At 38.5% G+C, this 19,950-nt stretch overlaps 1 protein-coding gene and 1 long non-coding RNA gene across 14 annotated transcripts in view; one reads left to right on the top strand and one right to left on the bottom strand.

Moving 5' to 3' along the window:
• The window catches only part of MCM8 (minichromosome maintenance 8 homologous recombination repair factor), a 41,664-nt gene extending 32,002 nt beyond the window's left edge, over positions 1-9,662 (top strand). For both annotated transcript variants that reach the window (XM_073878361.1, XM_025876033.2), the window contains 5 exons: positions 1,793-2,012; positions 2,301-2,510; positions 3,319-3,395; positions 6,939-7,128; positions 9,401-9,662. In XM_073878361.1, the coding sequence (XP_073734462.1) occupies positions 1,793-2,012; positions 2,301-2,510; positions 3,319-3,395; positions 6,939-7,128; positions 9,401-9,493 (790 nt within the window). In that variant the 3' untranslated portion in view covers positions 9,494-9,662. The remainder of the gene's footprint in view (positions 1-1,792; positions 2,013-2,300; positions 2,511-3,318; positions 3,396-6,938; positions 7,129-9,400) is intronic.
• The window catches only part of LOC112827436 (uncharacterized), a 42,525-nt gene that overhangs the window by 19,593 nt on the left and 2,982 nt on the right, over positions 1-19,950 (bottom strand). For 3 of the 12 annotated variants that reach the window (XR_012374106.1, XR_012374107.1, XR_012374105.1), the window contains exons 2-7: positions 19,096-19,220; positions 15,628-15,723; positions 15,427-15,514; positions 12,266-12,439; positions 11,531-11,671; positions 1,360-1,505 (exon numbers count right to left, since the gene is read on the bottom strand). This is a non-coding gene — a long non-coding RNA (uncharacterized lncRNA). Of the gene's footprint in view, positions 1-1,359; positions 1,506-11,530; positions 11,672-12,265; positions 12,440-14,079; positions 14,137-15,426; positions 15,515-15,627; positions 15,724-19,095; positions 19,221-19,950 lie in introns of all 12 variants that reach the window. The other 9 variants (XR_012374110.1, XR_012374109.1, XR_003209233.2 and 6 more) reach the window with 9 other exon arrangements.

The following is a 19,950-nucleotide window of genomic DNA, read 5'->3' on the forward strand; positions in this document are numbered from 1 at the left end:
CAACTGGCATATTTATTACTATTTTTTTTTGAGAGAGCAAGCACGAGCAAGTGGTGGGGGGTGCAAAGGGAGGAGGAGAGAGAGAGATCGCAAGCAGACTCCATGCCCAGTGTGGAGCCTGACTTGGCTCGATTTCACAACCCTGAGATCATGACCTGAGCCAAAATCAAGAGTCGGACACTTAACCAAATGAGCCACCTAGGTGCCTCTGTTTATTGATATTTTAAATGTACATTCGATTTGTTGTAGCCAGTTCTACTTTTAGGAATCATACCCACAGAAATAGTCACACAAATGCACAGAGATGTGTTTACAGGTTGGGTATGATGGCATTATTTATCACAACCAAAAATTGGGAACAACTTAAAATGCCCTTTGATATGGAAGTGGTTAAACTATGGCAAGGCTGTACAGTGGAAAGTAGCAATTATAAAAATGGAAGTAGCTCTGTGTGTGCTGATAGCTCTGTGCTTTGCTGTAAATGGGGTATGATCCCACTTCCAAAAACAGTTTGTATTTGTATGTGTGTATGCTTTTTCTTCTAATTTGTTCTGTATAGGTTGGACAAAAGGTATAGAAAGGGGGAAATAGATTGAAATGATGCAGAAGTGAGAAAAAGACAAAAGAATGCCTCATGTGAAAAACTGGAAGCTTAAATTCTAGAGGAAAAAAAAATTTCCTAATGTTTGATGATAATGTGTACCTTTACTATAAAAATGATACATAGCAAAATATACAATTGTACTTGGAGATGCTATGCCACCACCACCAAAAAAGTCAATCTATTAGTTTTTCTTAGTAAAATGAAAAAGTGTTTTATTGGGAAAATCAGAAAGATCCTATTGAACAAGGACTTGGATTCTGGTTTTTAGAGGCACACAAACCTGCTTTGGGACCTTGGCCAAATTCTTTAATCACTCTGGATTTTAGTTTTCTTGTCTCAGAAGGACTATCTGATTGGTGGGATCAGGGAAGATGACTAGAACACAGCATTTTTATTATAATGATTATAATGACTTTTTTTTTTTTTTTTGAGAGAGAGAGGGGGCAGGGAAAAGGGAGAGAGAATATTAAGCAAGCTCCATGCCCAGCATGGAGCCTGACACGGGGCTTGATCTCACAACCTGAAATCATGACCTAAGCTGAAATCAAGGTGGATGCTTGACTGAACCACCCAGGCACCCCGATTATAATGACTTTTAAGAAAAAGTGGGCTTTTTTTTTTTTAAGTGATCACAGATGCATTGAGAGACTGTTTTGGTGAGAGAAAACATAAAAAAATTAAAACCACCCAACTAGATAACCTCTGGTGAATCACATAGCATGTGTTTTAAAATTCAAAGTCATTGTGAAGCTCACCATCAGGTACTTTTAAGCGTCTGTCTTCGGCTCTGGTCATGATCCTGGGGTCCTGGGATTGAGTCCCGCATTGGGCTCCTTGCTCAGTAGGGAGCCTGCTTCTCCCTCTGCTGGCATCTTCCTGTTTGTGCTCTCTCCTCTTTCTTCTGACAAATAAAAATTAAAAAAAAAAAAAAAAGATTGTGTGAGAAGGGGCCTTGTCCTCAACCTACCAAAGGTAGGTACATATATGGTTTGTTTACATGTTGAAGGGTGTCTCTCCAGATTTGGTGCATGTATCAAATCCAAAAGTTACTGCTTGTTTCTTTAACTTAAACTTTATTTTTTAAATATTTTTTTAAAGTTCTACGTGGAACTTGAATAGTAAACAAGTGAGTAAATGGTTTTCTATTTGTTTTGATTCAATCATTGTTTCTTCTTTTATGCCTCTTAGAATGGGGAGCGCCCTGCTGTCCCGATTTGATTTGGTCTTTATCCTGTTAGACACCCCAAATGAGGATCATGATCACTTACTCTCTGAACATGTGATTGCAATAAGAGCGGGAAAGCAGAGAACTGTTAGCAGTGCCACCGTAGCTCGCATAAATAGTCAGGATTCAAATACTTCTGTACTTGAAGTGGTGTCTGATAAACCATTATCAGAAAGATTAAAGGTAGGCTTCTCTTTCTTAATCATTCATTTCCGTTCTGTTTGAATGTCAGAGTTCAGTATGTTGCTTATTGTAGAGCAGTAGTATATCACTTTCATGCCAAAACCTTTTATATTACAGTAGTAGTAAACTTCATTTGAAATAATCTAAGCCAACTATACTCAGAGCTAGAACTACAGTGTTTGGCTTATTTGGAAAGTCTTTTAGAATTTTTTATGTATCTCAAGTTATTTTAACAGAAAGATTTTATTTGCTATCCTTATAATCTTGGGCCTTTTTATCATGCTTTAGGTAGTTCCTGGAGAAACAATAGATCTAATTCCCCACCAGCTGTTGAGAAAGTACATTGGTTATGCTCGGCAGTATGTCTATCCAAGGCTATCCACAGAAGCTGCTCAGATTCTTCAAGATTTTTACCTTGAGCTTCGGAAACAGAGCCAGCGGTTAAATAGCTCACCCATCACCACTAGACAGTTGGAATCTCTGATTCGTCTAACAGAGGTTTATTTTAAGTTCATGCTTTTTTGACTTATAAATGGGGGCAAGAGGTGATACGATTTCTCTTTTTCCTGCGTAATTGATTTTTCTTGCAACTAAGAGACATTATAAATGGATGCATAAAATTTTTAAAAATGGTCATATCTGTATCATAACCAATCAAAGTATAGCCACTTCTTTCTAGGCACAGGACCAGTTACATACCATGCAACTTTTTCCCCCCCTTTTATTGACATTTAAGACTCCTGGAGTGTGGCAAGTGGTTAGGTTAATTAAGGAGTCTAAGATTTTAAGTTGAATATATGGAAACATGGAATGTGTCAGTATTTGATTTGATACATGACAAGTCCATAACAATAGTACCTATTTTTCTAACAGCAGTAACATTTATTCACAGGTTTGGAATGCTAAGAGAACTCTGGCAGTTAAAATTAGCTGGAGTTTGGGCTTTTTGCGTTTAAAATCAGATTATCCTTCTATGTTGTTTTAACAAATTGGTTAGGCATGATCTCCTGAAAGTAAAAGCAAAGAAAAACCAAGTGTATTTCATAATCAAATTTTCTGAAATGAACACTCAGAAAGAGATATGTTAGTAGATACAAACAGGTTTTCATCCATATTTTAAATGAGTGTTTTCATACTCAAGTTTTCCAATAATTTTATTCTTACTTCTCATATTAGTCTCCCTCCCCCCAAAATCACTTTTTGTGTAAAATGAATAAATGAAATAGGCTTCAACGTATTATATCCTGCTCAAGCTATGTAAATATACTTACTTTTGTTATCTAAAAATGCTTGTTTCCTTTCAAAGGCCCGAGCAAGGTTGGAATTAAGAGAGGAAGCAACCAAAGAAGATGCTGACGATATAGTTGAAGTTATGAAATATAGGTAAGATTAAATTTTAAATGCTGTTTTAAATGAAATACCAGTTATCTTTTCATCTCAAATTATATATTAGGCCAAGCAAAATTATTTTTACCTTGCCCATTTGATTCTCTGAACAAACTATACTTTCTTGGTTTAAAATATTTGTGTAGGGGCGCCTGGGTGGCTCAGTCGTTAGTCGTCTGCCTTCGGCTCAGGTCATGATCCCAGGGTTCTGGGATCGAGCCCCACATCGGGCTCCATGCTTAGCGGGAAGCCTGCTTCTCCCTCTCCCACTCCCCCTGCTTGTGTTCCCTCTCTCACTGTCTCTGTCTCTGTCAAATAAATAAATAAAATCTTTAAAAAAAATAAAATATTTGTATAAATAATATTAAAAATGTTTTTTTGAATGGGTAATACATTCACATAGTTCTAAAATCAATTAAAAAATACATATTTTGGGGCACCTGGGTGGCTTAGGCATTAGGCGTCTGCCTTCGGCTCAGGTCATGATCTCAGGGCCCTGGGATCGAGCCCCACATCGGGCTCCCTGGCCTGCTTCTCCCTCTCGCACTCCCCCTGCTCATGTTCCCTCTCTCACTGTGTCTCTGTCAAATAAATAAAATCTTAAAAAAAAATACATATTTTGAGAATGCTCAAAAGCAACAACTTCATAATGGGTAAAATCATTAGTACTTACTGACTAGTAACCCTTTCGACCAATTCCTAACATATTATCTTTTGTCTGTTGTATTGGTTTAATATTACACAGTGTTTGGACTGTCCTTTTCTCTTTTACATGATTCATTACTCGGTTTGAGGGATCTTGTAGATGAAATTTTTACCAAGCTGGCTTCATTCCCTCTCCAACTGACTTCATTATATTGGAGACTCTCCAGTTGCCATTTGTAAGCAACCAGATAGTCTAGGAATTACTAGACTGTCTCCTACAACGTGCTGCGAGAGGTTCAGTGTACTAGCACGTGACATAGAAGAATGGCTACAAATACCAGTTGTCTGCCTGACTTCTGGTAGACCAGACCAGTAAGAAACCTAGAGCTTGCCCTAACAGAGATCCTTTTTTCACTAGAAAACTAAGTCAGTGAATCTAACCAAAATTCCAGAAAATCTGGGTTCTGACTTTTTTCCCCAATTAAAAATGAGGGCCAACAGTAGGGATTTCTCATTTAATGACAAAAAGTTGCCTCTTTGTTTACAGTCCTTCTGAGCATCTTGCTCTAAAACTCTCCACCTGTGGGGGTGGAGCTAACATTTCCTTTTCCATTTAATGATCTTTCACCCTTTGGGCCTTCTGGTGCCTGGCTCTACTGAACAGTGTCATGTGCTTCTCTTCCTAGACTTTTGGCTATCGAGCGAATCAAGGATCAAATTACCCTGTCACCGTGTCTTACCTGTAACATTGTTTTTGAGGCTTTACCCTTACTTAGTTTCCATAGGCCTCAGACCCCAGACATTGCCTCAAGCAGCTATCTGGTATTTCTCCACAATAAGTCCACTGGTCTGATTTGTTCTCATATCTGAGCGTTACACTTAAGATAAATTACTCTTTAAACCTTTTCAATAAAAATGGTATATTGCTCATTTATAATTGGTTCTGCATGTTTGAATCTTCATGTCAGACAGTGTTTACATGTACTTTTCCATCCAAGAGGAGCTCTTTAGCATTTCTTGGAGAACTTTGTTTCTACTGCTCAAAATTGCCTTGCTGGTAACTCTGAATTAGCTTTCGGCTGTCAGTTTACTTCTGTGCTCCTGAAAAAACATGTCTTGTTGTTAACCATAAACAGTACCTATGTGAGATTACCAGTTGGTTTCCGTGAATTGAATGTGCTTTACTGGCTTTCATAAAAATTTTCAGATAACGAGAATAGGCTGGAATTCCAGCCTAGTGGTTGGAATTACCTGCTGTTATTTCCATAGTATATTTCAAGACCCAGTTAAACATGTTGAGACTAGATTGTGAATTATCTGGTTTTGTTATACTTACCATGCTTTCTGACCTTAGTCTATACTCTGTAAGAGCAGGGACCTTATCTGTCATATTTACCAGTGTACTTTCAGGGTCCAGGATCATACCTAGCACACAGTATGCCCTCAGTAAATGTACTGCATTGATAAGTTGACCGTAGTAGTCATTTTTCATTCACTAACTCTTCCATTTCAGTTTCCCTCTCTTGAGTTTTTGAATTAAACTAAATGTTATGGGAAAAAGTTCACATAAGTTTTCTTTAAAATTAAAAATATACTAGAAGTACAGGAGAATAGAACCACCTTCAAAGATAAAAGATGATTGAGTTTTTTCTCTTTCAGGAAAAGATAATTGAGTTTTTTCTCTTTTTGGCTCAGACATTTATAAATCTTCACATCTGAAGCCATATCGCTCACATTCAGATTCCAGATATTCCACTCATTGGCTGTGTAACTTTTGGCAAGTCACTTCCCTTACTAGACTTTGCTTCATCTGTAAAATGGGAATAATAGTCCCTAAATCAGAGGATTGTTGGACTAAATGGGATAGCATATGGTGATTAAATATAATTAAGGTAAACATAAGTTGTTAATTAACATAGTGGCTTAAAGCATTTTTGAAAAGTATCTTATGAGAAATAAGCTCTCATTCATTATATTTAATTATATTACATTTATTTATTACAGTCTTATCTGGATGACTCATTCCTATTTGTAGAGCTTTCTCTTTCATGTAGGCTCTTATTATTCAGGGAACAAAATGAAGCTATGTTTTAGTAACCATGTAAACTCACTGCTATAAGCTCCTTAAGGGCAGGAATTACATCTGTTTTATTCACCGCTACAAGTCTGCTGCCTGGCAGGTGACCAATTTATATTTGATTAACCAATTCCTGATTTAAATAACATTTTGCCTGTAAACCTTGCTGTGAGATTATATCTGTTCCATTGTACAGGCAGGGAATCAGCCATAGAGCTGGATTACAGATGATGGCTAATTGTATCTCTGGTGTTTTCAGACTTCTGGCTAAAATCTACTATAAAGTACATATGTCTTTCTTTGATGATACTGTGAAAATAAGAGGAAGCACCAGAGAACTGGAAATAATAGGTGGATCCTTTCATATTTAGCCATCATTACAGCAAATCAGCAGAATCCTTCTAGTTCATTCCCACAGTATTTTTAAACATCTTTCATTTGTCAGGTGCTGCACTAGGAGCTGGGAACATATCCTTATCCTCTAAAGCCTAAATTTACTATGTTTAGGATTTCTTTTTTGTATGAATCAAAAAGAATGTTCCAGGTATTTATATCATAGTTTATCAACTTTGTATTCTTATGCTTTTCTCTTCTCAAATGTATAAGTTTCTTAAAAATGGTAACTGTCCACCAATGTTTTTATCGCCACATAGTTCATACCATAGTGAATTTCATGGTGGCCATTCAATCAGTACATGTTTAAATCTTTGCTACATGAGCCTCATGGTTGGTTACACATTTTTCTTCTTATAACCTGGGACAAAAATTTTATAGCCATGCCACATTGGGTAACTTTGTTTTTCTCTTCTCTCATTAAGCATGCTAGGAACTTATTCTGATGAATTTGGAAACCTAGATTTTGAGCGATCCCAGCACGGTTCTGGAATGAGCAACAGGTCAACAGCAAAAAGATTTATTTCTGCTCTCAACAACATTGCTGAAAGAACTTACAATAATTTATTTCAATTTCAACAACTTCGGCAGATTGCCAAAGAGCTAAACATTCAGGTATGATAAACCAAATACTTAATCTTTTAATGACAGTCTCATGAGGTCTTTATTAAATATAGAACTCTTAAATATCAAAAGATTTGGATGACTGTGGAAAATAGTACAAAAGTTCCTCAAAAAATTAAAACAGAATTACCCAGTAATCCAGCAATCACACTACTGTGCACTTACCCAAAGAATACAAAAACACTAATTCAAAGTCATATGCACTCGTGTTTATCGCAGCATTATTATGGAAGCAACCTAAGTGTCCATCAATAGATGAATGGATAAAGAAGATGCAGTACACACACTCACACACTGGAATATTACTCAGCCATAAAAAAGAATGAAATCTTGCCATTTGCAACAACGTGGATGGAGCTAGAGAGTATAATGCTAAGTGAAATAAGTCAGAGAAAGACAAATACCATATGATTTCACTCATATATGGAATTTTAGAAACAAAACAAACGAACAAGGGGCGCCTGGGTGGCTCAGTCGGTTGGGCATCTGCCTTCAGCTCGGGTCATGATCTCAGGGTCCTGGGATCGAGCCCCGCAGAAGTCTGCTTCTCCCTCTCTGCTATCTCTCTCTCAAATAAATAAATAAAAATCTTAAAAAAAAAAAAAACGGAGAGAAAGACAAACCAAAAACAAACTCCTAACTATAGAGAACAGATGGTTACCAGAGGGAGGTGGGGGAGGGGATGGGTGAAATAGATGAAGGGGATTAAAAGTACACTTTATCAAGGATACCTGGTTGACTCAGTCAGTGGGGCATGCAAGTCTTGATCTCAGCATTGCAAGTTCAAGCCCCACACCTGGGTGTAGAGATTACTTAAATAAAATCTTTAGGTGTGCCTGGGTGGCTCAGTCGGTTAAGCATCTCACTCTTGATTTGGCTCAGGCCATGATCTCAGGGTGTTGAGACTGAGCCCTGAGTTGGGCTCTGCACTCAGCAGGGAGTGTGTCTGCTTGAGATTCTCTCTCCCTCTTTCCCTCTGTCCCACCCACCCCCGTACGTGCTTGATCACATGTGTGTTCCCTCTCAAATAAGTAAATCTTTAGAAAAAGATAAAAAGAAATCTTTAAACAAAACTACACTTATCATGAGGAACACTGAATAATATGTGGAATTGTTGAATCACACTATTGTACACCTGAAATGAACATAACACCTATTACTGGAATTAAAATTAAAAAAATAAAATGGAGATTGAAAAAGTAATAAAAGATTTGGATAAAAAAATGGAAGAGGCTTTTTTGGAGTATTTCAAAATATAAGCTTATTTTCTCTATTTAAGCTATGAAATGAGCTGCTCAGAGCTTTAAAAAAAAAAAAGTTTCTATCTAAAATACATACCTACCCTTTTTTAGTATCTTGACAGTTGGGAGAAACCTAGCAAGACTCACTTTCCATGTTTCTCTGACAATCCCTTGTGGGCAAGTCATCTTAACATCTTTGAATCTCAGTTTCCTCATTTGTTAAATAGACATGATTCCACCTTCTCTACCTACTTAAAAGTTTTAGTGAAATTGGAATGTAATACAACTTTAAGCACATAGTTTATATGGAAAATTGCCCACTTCATTTCAGATTTGAAGCTAGTCTAATTTTTGTTTTGAAGCTAATCTAAAACAAATATAAAATACTCTGGGGGCGCCTGGGTGGTTCAGTCAGTTAAGCATCTGCCTTTGGCTCAGGTCATGATCCCGGGGCCCTGGGATCAAGCCCCATATCAGGCTCCCTGCTCAGCGGGGAGTCTGCTTCTCCCTCTCCCTCTGCCTCTCCCCCAGCTTGTGCTCTCTCTCGCTCACTCTCTCTCTAATAAATAAAATCTTTTTAAAAAATATTCTAGATACTGGAGTTTTTATTTTTTATTAGCTTAGCTAATCGAATAGAATCTCATAATAGAATTGAAAGCTCATGGGCACCTGGGTGGCTCAGTTGGTTAAGCGACTGCCTTCGGCTCAGGTCATGATCCCGGAGTCCTGGGATCGAGTCCCACATCGGGCTCCCAGCTCAGTGGGGAGCCTGCTTCTCCCTCTGACTCTCTCCCCTCTCATGCTGTTTCTCCCTCACTCGATCTCTAATAAATAAATAAAATCTTAAAAAAAAAAAAAAGAATTGAAAGCTCATATGTTAGCAGTTTTCTCTATGAGGAAATACAAATAAATTTATTTGCCCAAGAAACTTGAGAATTGTATATTTCTGTTTGAGAGATTCATTTTATAAATAATATTTTTGCATATTACTTAATGGGCTGTTTTTTGATATTTTATTCCAGGTTGCTGATTTTGAAAATTTTATTGGATCATTAAATGACCAAGGTTACCTCTTAAAAAAAGGCCCAAAGGTTTACCAGCTTCAAACTATGTAAAAGGACTACCAAACCAGCACCTCCGGTTAAAACCATCTTGGTAATAAAGAATACGTTTTTTAAAAAAAAGAATATTCTCTAGGAAATGACATCCTAAAAGTAATGTAATAGGAAAAGAGTGGTATTTAAGAAGTGATAAAATCACGTGCTTTATATTTACAGCTTTTCTGAAAGATTAAAAATAAATTGTTTAGATTTTTAAATGATATATATTTTCATAGTTTTATTTTTGACCTCTTTTATTCTTATAAATACTTTATAGTTTTTTTATTAAATGTTCATCTGGGTATTTGCAGTTACATCTTAATGTTTAAAGAGTTCTGACATACAAATACTGAATATCCTTCAGAAATAAATTAAAACCAACTTTCAATTCCAAAAAAAATTGGAAATATTTTATATTGACATATTTAACATCTTAGCTACTGAAAAAAAATTTAAAATATTATGTTCCATTACTGAAGTTAAATATGTACCTGTTTTAAGTCAATAGCTGTGCAAGGCTTATATTAAAACCAAGCAGCCTCATTAACTTACTACACAGAAGGTGAGAGGTGAGAATGCTCTTCTCCTAAACCCTTCTGCATGCCCACACACACACACACACACACACACACACACACACACTTTCCCATTTTGTTCCAATTTAGTTGTATGTCATGATTTTATGTTAAAAATTTTTAAAAATTTTATTGTTATGTTAATCACCATACATTACATCATTAGTTTTTGATGTTGTGTTCCATGATTCATTGTTTGTGTTTATGTTAAATTTAGTTATATGTCATGATCTTATGTTAAATCTATAGCCTCAACATTATTATGACTATTGAATATTACTCATCTCCTTTCTTGTACTGGACTTTTGTTTTCCTTAGAGTTAATAATTAATTTTTCAACTACTTAGCTTTCTCTGTATCTACCACTAATATGGCCCAAAGGCTCCACTGCAAGTCTGTGTCTCCTCTCAGAACATGCAAACAAATCAAATAGTCTATTTTAATTTCTTGGAGACCTCTCTCCTGGATTTCTCTAGCGTTTTCCAGTCTGAATTACACAGCTGTCATTTTGGGACTTCTCATTTTCTGTCCCATTTCCTGACTTTTATGTCTTCCTCTTTCTTGTTTCCCTGCCTCCTTTTGGTAGAACCCATCTTCTAGTAGCTTCCTGAGAAAGAGTTCACATGGCAAATTCTACCCTTACCCCTGGATTGATAGTTTGGGCATAGAATTTTAGTTTGTAAAACTAAAAATAGATGTTGCTCTATTGTTTTTAGTTTTCGGTGTTTCTGTTTAGAAATTCAAGGCCATTATGATTTTTATTCTTGGCACATGATCTTTTTTTTCTTCTTGAGAAGGTACTTGGATCTTCCCTTTTCCCAGGTATTCTGAAATTTTATAATATTTAATAACTATCCTGGTGGTTTCTCATGCCAAAAATATTGGTGTTATCTTTACCTCTTTTTTTCCCCCCTCTTATCCTCATATTAGTCCATCAACAAATTCAGCACTTTTAATTACTTCCAGTTCCACTATTCTGGACCAAGACACATCTTTTGTCTCATTTTGTAAGGACAAAGACTTCGCTTTATTCTGCTGCTGCTGCCCCAACAGGTAAAACAGATTCTGACACATACCCCTATGAAGTCAATACACATACAGTGGGTGATTATAGCCCTTATAAATGATGACACAGAACTTAACCAAAGTAGGTAAGCAACTTGATTTAAGAATATGAAAAATTTCAAGAGAATAAAAACGTTTTCTAGCAACAGATGGAGGCATTCTCCCCTTTCTCTCCTGTGAAGTTGCCCAAAACCAATAAGGAAACTGAAAAATAAAAATATATAGTCCATTTTCTGTGAACTAGAAGACAACTGAATTCTCAAACCCCAACACACTAGGAAGAGCTGCCAAAAGCTATCAGGATGACCCAGGCAGCCTTACAAGAGGGAAGAGGCTGAGATGATGCCTGGTGGTGAATACTGTAGAAGAAACCAACAAAGCGTATTTCTTAATTAAAATATACTTTACACACCTTTTGGGGCAAAAAGGAAAACCCCGTTCACAATAGTGTGGCTATGTCACACAGGTTGGCAACAGCAGCTTCTCAGGGTCTTGCTGGAGCACAAGAAATAGACGAAGAGAGGTTGAATGAGAAGTCACACAGATAAGCCACCTTGAAGGAGAAAAAAAATCTGGCTGTTCTCAAATTTCTCCAAAGCAATATTCATCAGTAAAACAATGGAGCAATGCCTACAAGAGTTTTAAGAAAGAACTTTATACCCAGATGTTTCAGTCAAGTTTCTTAATTGCAAACCAAGAGTCACACTTTTTCTGTAAAGGGCCAGAGAGTGAAAATTTTAGGCTTTCTGGGCTATATGGTCTCTGTCACAAATACTCAACTCTGTCATTTAGCTCTAAAGCAGCTATAGATAATAAATAAATGGGTGTGGTTGTGTTCCAATACAATTTTATTCATGAATAATGAAATCTGAATTTCTAAAAATTTCATGTTAAGAATACTAAATATTCTTAATTTTTAAAAACCATTTAATAGTAGGTAATGGGTCAGATATGGCCCATTTGGTTATGGTTTGCAGCATCTCGGTTGCAAACAATATAAACTGACTGACTTGATTAAGTAGGAAAATGATAAGTTTTTTGGTTTTTTTTAAAGAATTTTGGTTAGCTCACAGAATTGTTGGAAGACTGGCAAACCAAAAGGCTAAGCTTCGAGGAGCACTTTCTAATATCATGCCTTAGAACTGACCTGAAGAGAACGGGGCGCCTGGGTGGCTCAGTTGGTTAATCATCTGCCTTCTGCTCAGGTCATGATCCCAGGGTCCTGGGATTGAGCCCTGCATCGGGCTCCCTGCTCCGCGGGAAGCCTGCTTCTCCCTCTCCAGCTGCCCCCTGCTTGTGTTTCCTCTCTCGCTGTCTCTCTCTGTCAAATAAATAAATAAAATCTTAAAAAAAAGAAAGAATTGATCTGAAGAGGAAGCCATCCATTATCACTGTACTGCCACACAATGCACTAGAGGGAAGTGCTGGGCCTCTATGGCCCATTGATGTCACTTCTGTGCCAAGGACACTGGGAAATGACTGCCCCTGGGGAAAGGCAGAAACAATGTCCCCACCCACACCAAAAGAGCAACAAAGAGTTCTTCATGGGGTCTCCTCAAGTTGCTGCATCTGAAACAGAAATCTCAGAAACATCTGATTGAAGAAAGCTAGGTTATATGCCCTTCCATAGAAAGCTAGGGAAGTTTTTGGGTTTTGCTTTAGTGAGGCAAGACCAATAAAGCCAAACTTTCTCATTTGTTATGAGAGTGTTCAAATGGTACTAGACTGCCAGACAAATACCATTTGTATATAAAGGCAACAAACACTTCCTAACATACAAGAACTCAGAAAGTGAGCCATTCTTGTAGAATCTACTAAAAGACCGCTTATAGCAAACTAGATGAACAGGAGGAAAAACTGGCAATGTACATTGAATGTTTAACTGTAAGATAAAAACTAAGATAAGTGTGAGGATAATTGTCATAGAACAGAATGTAAATACTAAGTCCTGACTTTGAAAAAAAGGAAGGAGGGAGAAGGTAAATAGTGTAAATATGATATCTTCATCTTTAAAGGCTGGGGTGGAGGCGTAAAAGGTACATATAGTTGATAAATCTATTAATAGAATTAAAATCATATTTCACAAAAAACTCAAGATAACAAACAAAATAAGGTGGCAGATGAGAAAGGACAAGGATATGTACTACATAAATAGTATGCTCACACACTATATATCTTTATACTACGAATGTAGTATACTATATATACGCTATACATTATTACATACTTAATATTCTGTACTCATAGTATAAATATTTGTATGCTGTATTCATATAGTACATAGTATATATATAGTATACATATATAGTATATAGTAGGATAGTGTATATATTCATAGAGTATAAATATACTACATTGTGTTCAAAGAAGAAAATAATAAATACTGTTTAAAAGTCAAAGGTTGTAACATAGAAAGTTATAGGGAAAAAGATAATAAATTATCAGAGGAATCTCTTCTGGTTTTCTTCCATATTGTGTTGTCCATTTGGTCTCCATTAATCAGAAGGCCGAACTAGCAGCCAAAATTGTTTACATCTCCTCTGTGATCCTAGCTTTTGCAACTAACAAAGCCTCCAACCACAATCCCCAGCATTTGTGTTTCACTTCCTCTCCAATAGGGGACATCCCCACCTAAAAACTTCCCACAACTATAGCAATAAAGGCCTAGGGTTCCCCCTCACTCTTGCCTCCTGACCAACCAGGGTGCTTCCCCATGTGGCCCTTTGTGGCATGGTATGTCCCCTTCTCTTAGTAAATGTAATTAATGCTTTCCAAAAGCAGTTGTCTCATGTCTGTTAACTTACCATACCTGATTAAAACAAATCCCAGGTACAAGTTTTAGAACAGAAACAAAAACAGAGCAAGAAAACATTACATCATGAAAAGTTTTTAAAATAAGAGCCTAACATTCATGACAACCTAAATATGTCACATTAATAAATGCAAATGGACTCAACTCACCTATTAAAACAAAAAGATTTTCAGAAGGGTTCACAAACTGTAGTATGCAAGATACACCTAAAGTAAATATCATATATTACCTGCAAGCTAACACTAAACCCAGGAAACTCATAAGAATACCACTGTAGATTAGAGCGGGGTGGATGGGGGGCGGTGGAGCTATGGGGAGCAGCTACTGAACGGAACGATGCTTTTCACATCTTGCCCCATGTTCACACACTCACCTCGATTCCCACTGCTCTCATGTTCCTCACTCAATCTGCTTCAGCCATGCTGGTGTCTGCCGGTTCTAGAACATTCCAGGCATATTTCCTATCTGAGGGCCTTCGCACATGCTGTTTCTGCCATCCGATATGCTTTTCCACCCGAGTCACATGGCTCATCCTCCCAACTCCTTTGGGTCATTACTCAACTGTCACCTTCTTAGTGCCATCTTTCCTAGACACTGTTTAAAACTGCACTCCCCCCAACCCTATCTTCCTTCCTTTTTTTTGTTTCTCTGTAGCAATCAATACAATCTAATGTACTATGTAGTTTATTCATCCTTTTTTGCCTGTTTCCTTAGTCCGGCTAGAATGTAAGCTCCATAGGGATAGGAATTTTTTACTCTCATCTTCACTGTTAAGTCCCCTGTTCCTATAGCAGTACCTGGCACACGAATGGCATGCAGTAAAATATTTGCTGAATGAAAGTCATTCTGGGGAAGAGGCATGTGAATGAGCGTCTCAGAATGTGCTCTGAGTATGAGAATATCTGTGTCCAAAGATATTCTCACTAAAGGAGCTTCACAATTAATGGATGTCACCTATTCCATGAATGCCAGCTAGTCTCTTTCTCTCTAGCCACCCCAGTCCTTGCTCAATGAATTCATGAACACAGTGTCCATGAGGCCAAGGTTGGCAGCCAGGCTTGTGCTGACCAAGCCTAAACCTCCCCTCACCAAGGGTGACATAGACTATCACCATTGCTGAGTATCTGATTTGCCAGCGGAGCGACCTACCCTGAAATAACACAGTACCATGCTTCAAGGGGACTAGCTTGCCACTTGGTGGCTGATCACTGGGCCTCCAGGGAGCAGCGGTTTGTTTTCACTGAGGGTGGGAAGGGAGCTTATTTCAGATGTCTGCCCCTCCTGCCTGGCTCCTTTCAGCAATGCCGTATGTGAATTCGTCATCATGCTATCCCACATAATATTCCTCCTGACAAAGTCCTTTAATGCCTGAAGAAGTAAGGCAATGGGCTGAAGTTCATATGCTACTGTCTTTACTATGTACCCCATTACCCAAAAGCATCTGGCCTTAGGGGACATTGGAAAGGACAATGAAGATTCAGTGATGATGACAACACCTTGCAAGTCTGGGGTGCTGTCCTTCGTGAACTTCAAGCTAGTGACCACTTCTTGGTTCTGTTTCTCCCACAGCCAGAATACACGGGCCTAGGAAACAAGGTGCAAATTTTAGAACGGTTTCACTGTTACTTCTAATGACCATTCATAAAGTTTTGTTTTGCATCCCCATAATATTAGGCTTTACCCGCTAGAGGTCTTACCATCTAAAGGGGCAATAATGTCTGTCAGAGGACACAGCAATGGCTCCATTGAACTGGAAGTTGAGACTGGCACCTAAACACACTGGGTTCTTACGCCTATGACGTAGAAAACAAAAAGACATTCATGGGTTTGTACCTGAGAATGAGGGGGAAACTGAGTCACTCTTATAAATGTGGGCATGGAGGACATTTCTGATCTCAGAGAATCTTCTGGGGCAGCTCCTACTATATTCACATCCACCAGTAAGGGGTGATGGAAGGCTACAGGCAGGATCTCTAAAGGCTCAGACTCCTCGGGAACGAAGCTTTGAGTCGCTACCAGGTAAAGAATCCAGAGCAGCTGAGATGCTGACTGAGCAAAAAGGGAGTAAGGAATGGGAATGGAGGAAGATAGTTCTAAACATTAACGACAACCTCATGACCCTCGTGACCAGCTGGGGAAGGGTCTGCACTGTACATTAACCAATTTGCCTTCCCTCCTTATTTTCCTCTAGTGTTTTAAGTGGACTGGTGATAATTAACTTGATAATTTAGTCCTTAGGATAGAGGTTATCAAGGTGAGAATGTAGCTGAAATAGAAGAGGAATATGCACCACATAGTCAGTGATGGGCCTGTATAAATAACTCTCATTTTATAAAGGAGGGAAATATGGTCCTTGCATTAACGTGTTGTAGTTGCTCTTGTTATACAGAAGGTTACGAATGGGTAGAATTTTGTATATGCATATTGCCTAGCCAAAGAGGTGAAGGTCATGAATAGGGTGATTTGATACCCAACCTTCATTCCTACCTCTAGTGTGCCTTCCTATCATGCAGAAACTAGGAAGCAAAGAGACGTTTCCCAAAATCCTTTTGCAGCCAGCGTTCTGAGTGTGAGTTGGATTGCACTGACTAGATGTCCTGTGTGAGATTTGGAAGGTGGAAGTGAAGAGAGAGCCATCTTCCTCTGGCTTGTTTTCCGGTGGCATGTGTAGTTGAGACATTTAATTTCTCTGCAGCCAAATTCTAGCAGTCAGGGAGAGGCAGCTGTGGTGTGATGGCAGCAAACCCCATTCTCCACCTTTCTCACTGTTGTGGGGGTAGCAGCTCCTGCAGCAAGCCAGACCTGCAACCTTTTCCTGGGAGTCAGTTCTGGAGACCCAGCATGGAGCACCCATTCCTCCAGCCCTTCCAACAATCCTACAAGCACCCAATTCCATTTTGCAATCCTTCTTTTTACTGTGGCCACAGTGGTTTGTGTTTCCTGCAACTAAGCCCTCACGGATACACCCTTATCCAAAGCATTCCACTGAGATCATATACAATACTTACAGTCAGGAGGCAGTATTAATTCACAAAGACTGCATACGGCTTTATTTAAAGTTATGGAGGCAGCCCTCAGAAGAACTAAAAACAGACAAGCTATAATCGGTTTGCTCTGGGGAGTGGGTCTGGGGATGGAAAGGCAGAGTGTACCTACTGATTTCCATCATCAGCTCTTCTCCACGGTGGAATTAGTTACCATGTGTATGTACAGCTTCCTTCATTCCCAGTCTAGTGCCCAGAACCTGTGACTATGTTAGGTTACATGGCAAAGGAAAATTAAGGTTGCTAGTCAGCTGACCCTAAAATTGGGAGGCAGGCCTGATATAATTAGGAGGAACTTTAGAAATGGCAGAGGGAGGTAGAAGGGCAGCGTCAGCGAGAGGAAGATGTGACTACAGGAAAAAGCACAACAGATGCAACACCGTTGGCTTTTCCAACGGAGGAGGGAGGCATCAGACAATGAATGTGGGTGGGCTCTAGAATCTGGAAAAGGCAAGAAAACAACAGCTTTGCCAGTGCACTGATGTTTAAAGCCCAGGGAGACCCGCGTCAGACTCTGACCTACAGAGCTGTAAGGTCATAAATTTGTGTGAAGGCAGTTTGTGGCAATGTGTTGCAAGAGCAACAGGACACTAATACAACATCTTACACACGGTGTTCTAACAGTAGGAGCTGAAATGTAGTCATGACACTGAAAACCAGCTTGGGGAAAAAAAAAAGGTAAGTCATGTCATTCTGTTGTCTCCTGCTCTCTGAATTTTGGAGAATCGCTCAGTGAAAAAAAAGACCTCTCAGCTAAAATTTCAGTTGTGGAAGTTTTTAACATTTGTTATTGGCACCTCCCCTATGAGACCATAAGATGCCCCTTCTCCCCCCTTTGGCTGTAGTTCTCTACCATCAGAGGTTACCTAAACAGCAGCTAGACTAGAGGTTCTTGGTAAGGGACCAGATGCCCCTCTGGCCGTTCTCAGAGAAAGGTCACATACCTTCACCAAGGCCAAGAATAAAACAGGAGGCACCAGAATTTCTGGGTTGCTAAGTTAATACCCCTAAAAGAAAAGTTGAGGTGATATCCCTGTGTTTTCTCCACCTAATATATGAGATTAGGGGCTGTAGAGAAAAAGCACAAGACCTGACTCTTGGGAACATGGCAAAGGGCTCATAAGACCACCTGAACTCTGAACACAGGGTTGAGTGAGCACTGCCTAGTGGTTCTTTCTTTGGGGTTGGTGAGTGGGTCTCTTGGTGACAGGATTCCTTTAAATTTTACACGAAATTTGTGTTGCATATGTTTTATAGCTTTTACCAGATTCTATAGGTCTGGAAAACATTCCTTGGAAGACATTTTTTTTATCTTCTAGGGGCTGGAGTCTAGATAGTGTGCAATCATGTAAGTTCTCTGAGAACAGGGGCGCCTGGGTGGCTCAGTCGTTAAGCGTCTGCCTTCGGCTCAGGTCATGATTTCAGGGTCCTGGGACTGAGCCCCACATCGGGCTCTCTGTTCAGTGGGGAGCCTGCTTCTCCCTCTCCCACTCTCCCTGCTTGTGTTCCCTCTACCGCTGTGTCTCTCTCTGTCAAATAAATAAAATCTTTAAAAAAAAAAAGTTCTCTGAGAACAGAGACATGTGCAGATTGCCTAGAATCTAGGACATGACTGGTATACAACAATTTTCTAAGTGTTTGTGGAAAAAAAAAAAGAATACTTTTAGGCTAATTTGCCTCCTGGGAAATGGGCTTGGAATTGATAAGAACAGAAGAGAGAGGGTGGCTTTAGTATCAGAAAATCCATCCCAAACTCTGGCTGACGTCTACACAAGTTGACCTTACTTTGGTAACACCTAGTTTAACTGGGTAAAATCTCAGTTTTAATGAGAAAACAGTGAAAAATATTTCAGAAGGGATCCAGCCCTGTACTTTGCTCATAATGTCAGAAGGAACCTATTCTAACTCCAATTTTGCCAGAAACACAACTGGTTTTAATGTGATCAGTACTGAGCTGCCAGCCCTGTACCGTCTTATCCTATGTATCAGCATGTGCACCAGAAATAAGGTTATTAAATAACCTGATTCAACTGGAAAAAAATTAATGCTGAGTTGTAGGGAGACATGGTTTATAAAAATAGGAACAGCAACAACTGTTCCGTGGAGGAAAAAAAAAATTACCTTGTGCTCATATTTGAAGGTTTCTCTCAGAAGTAAATCACTGCGGGAGTCCACAGCATTGGTTTAATTTTTTTCTGGTGGGGAATGAAGGTGATTTCTCACCTTCCAAAATTCAGTCATTTGTCCTGAAATAGAAAGGATAGATAATAACATTAAAACAGGGCACCATAAGCCACAAAAAAGAAAACAAGATTCTTAAATTTTTGACAGGAAGGAGGAATAGAATGGAAAATAAAGCAAGTCATACACTAAATAATGTTAAAAAAAAATCCCTTTGTTACTTTTTAAAATATTACAAAGGGAAGAGGGTAAATATATTGAAACCAACCTTTTGACTTCCCTGCTTGTAGGTAGTGCCTGCCTCTGAGCATTTTTATTTCCTTTAAAGGTTCCTACAAGAATGGACTGCCTAAAACTCTTAGGTGGAGACCTGATGGTTCTAGTACCAGCAGTACTTTTGTGGGAAGGAATTATGAAAAGTTAGCACTATAAGTTGACAAAAAAAATAGTTTAGATCTCTTAGTAATTTAATCTCTTAGTAAATTAAAGAGTGAGCTAAATTATAGAGTTTAGGTGGAGCTAATCTCTGCAAGTCCTGAGGAGCTTGGCCCTACCACTAATTCCCTCTCTTGTGTTTTGAATCTAAATCCAATCATTTTATTCCTTCCTATTTAAGGCTGCTGGTGTGTTTATTACAATGATTTAAACCTGCGCCTCATTTGAGTTACCAGTTACTAGATACTGGCTTTAGTGTCAATAATTAGGGTTCACTCCTACAAGATTTAACTTGATTCCTAGAGAAACAATTTCAATTTTCTGGTTTGCTTTAACTTCCAACCATTATTATTTATATAA

This window comes from Callorhinus ursinus, unplaced genomic scaffold (assembly GCF_003265705.2).
Source record: "Callorhinus ursinus isolate GAN/ISIS: 27379988/994484 unplaced genomic scaffold, GSC_fseal_2.0 scaffold29, whole genome shotgun sequence".
NCBI lineage: Eukaryota > Metazoa > Chordata > Mammalia > Carnivora > Otariidae > Callorhinus > Callorhinus ursinus.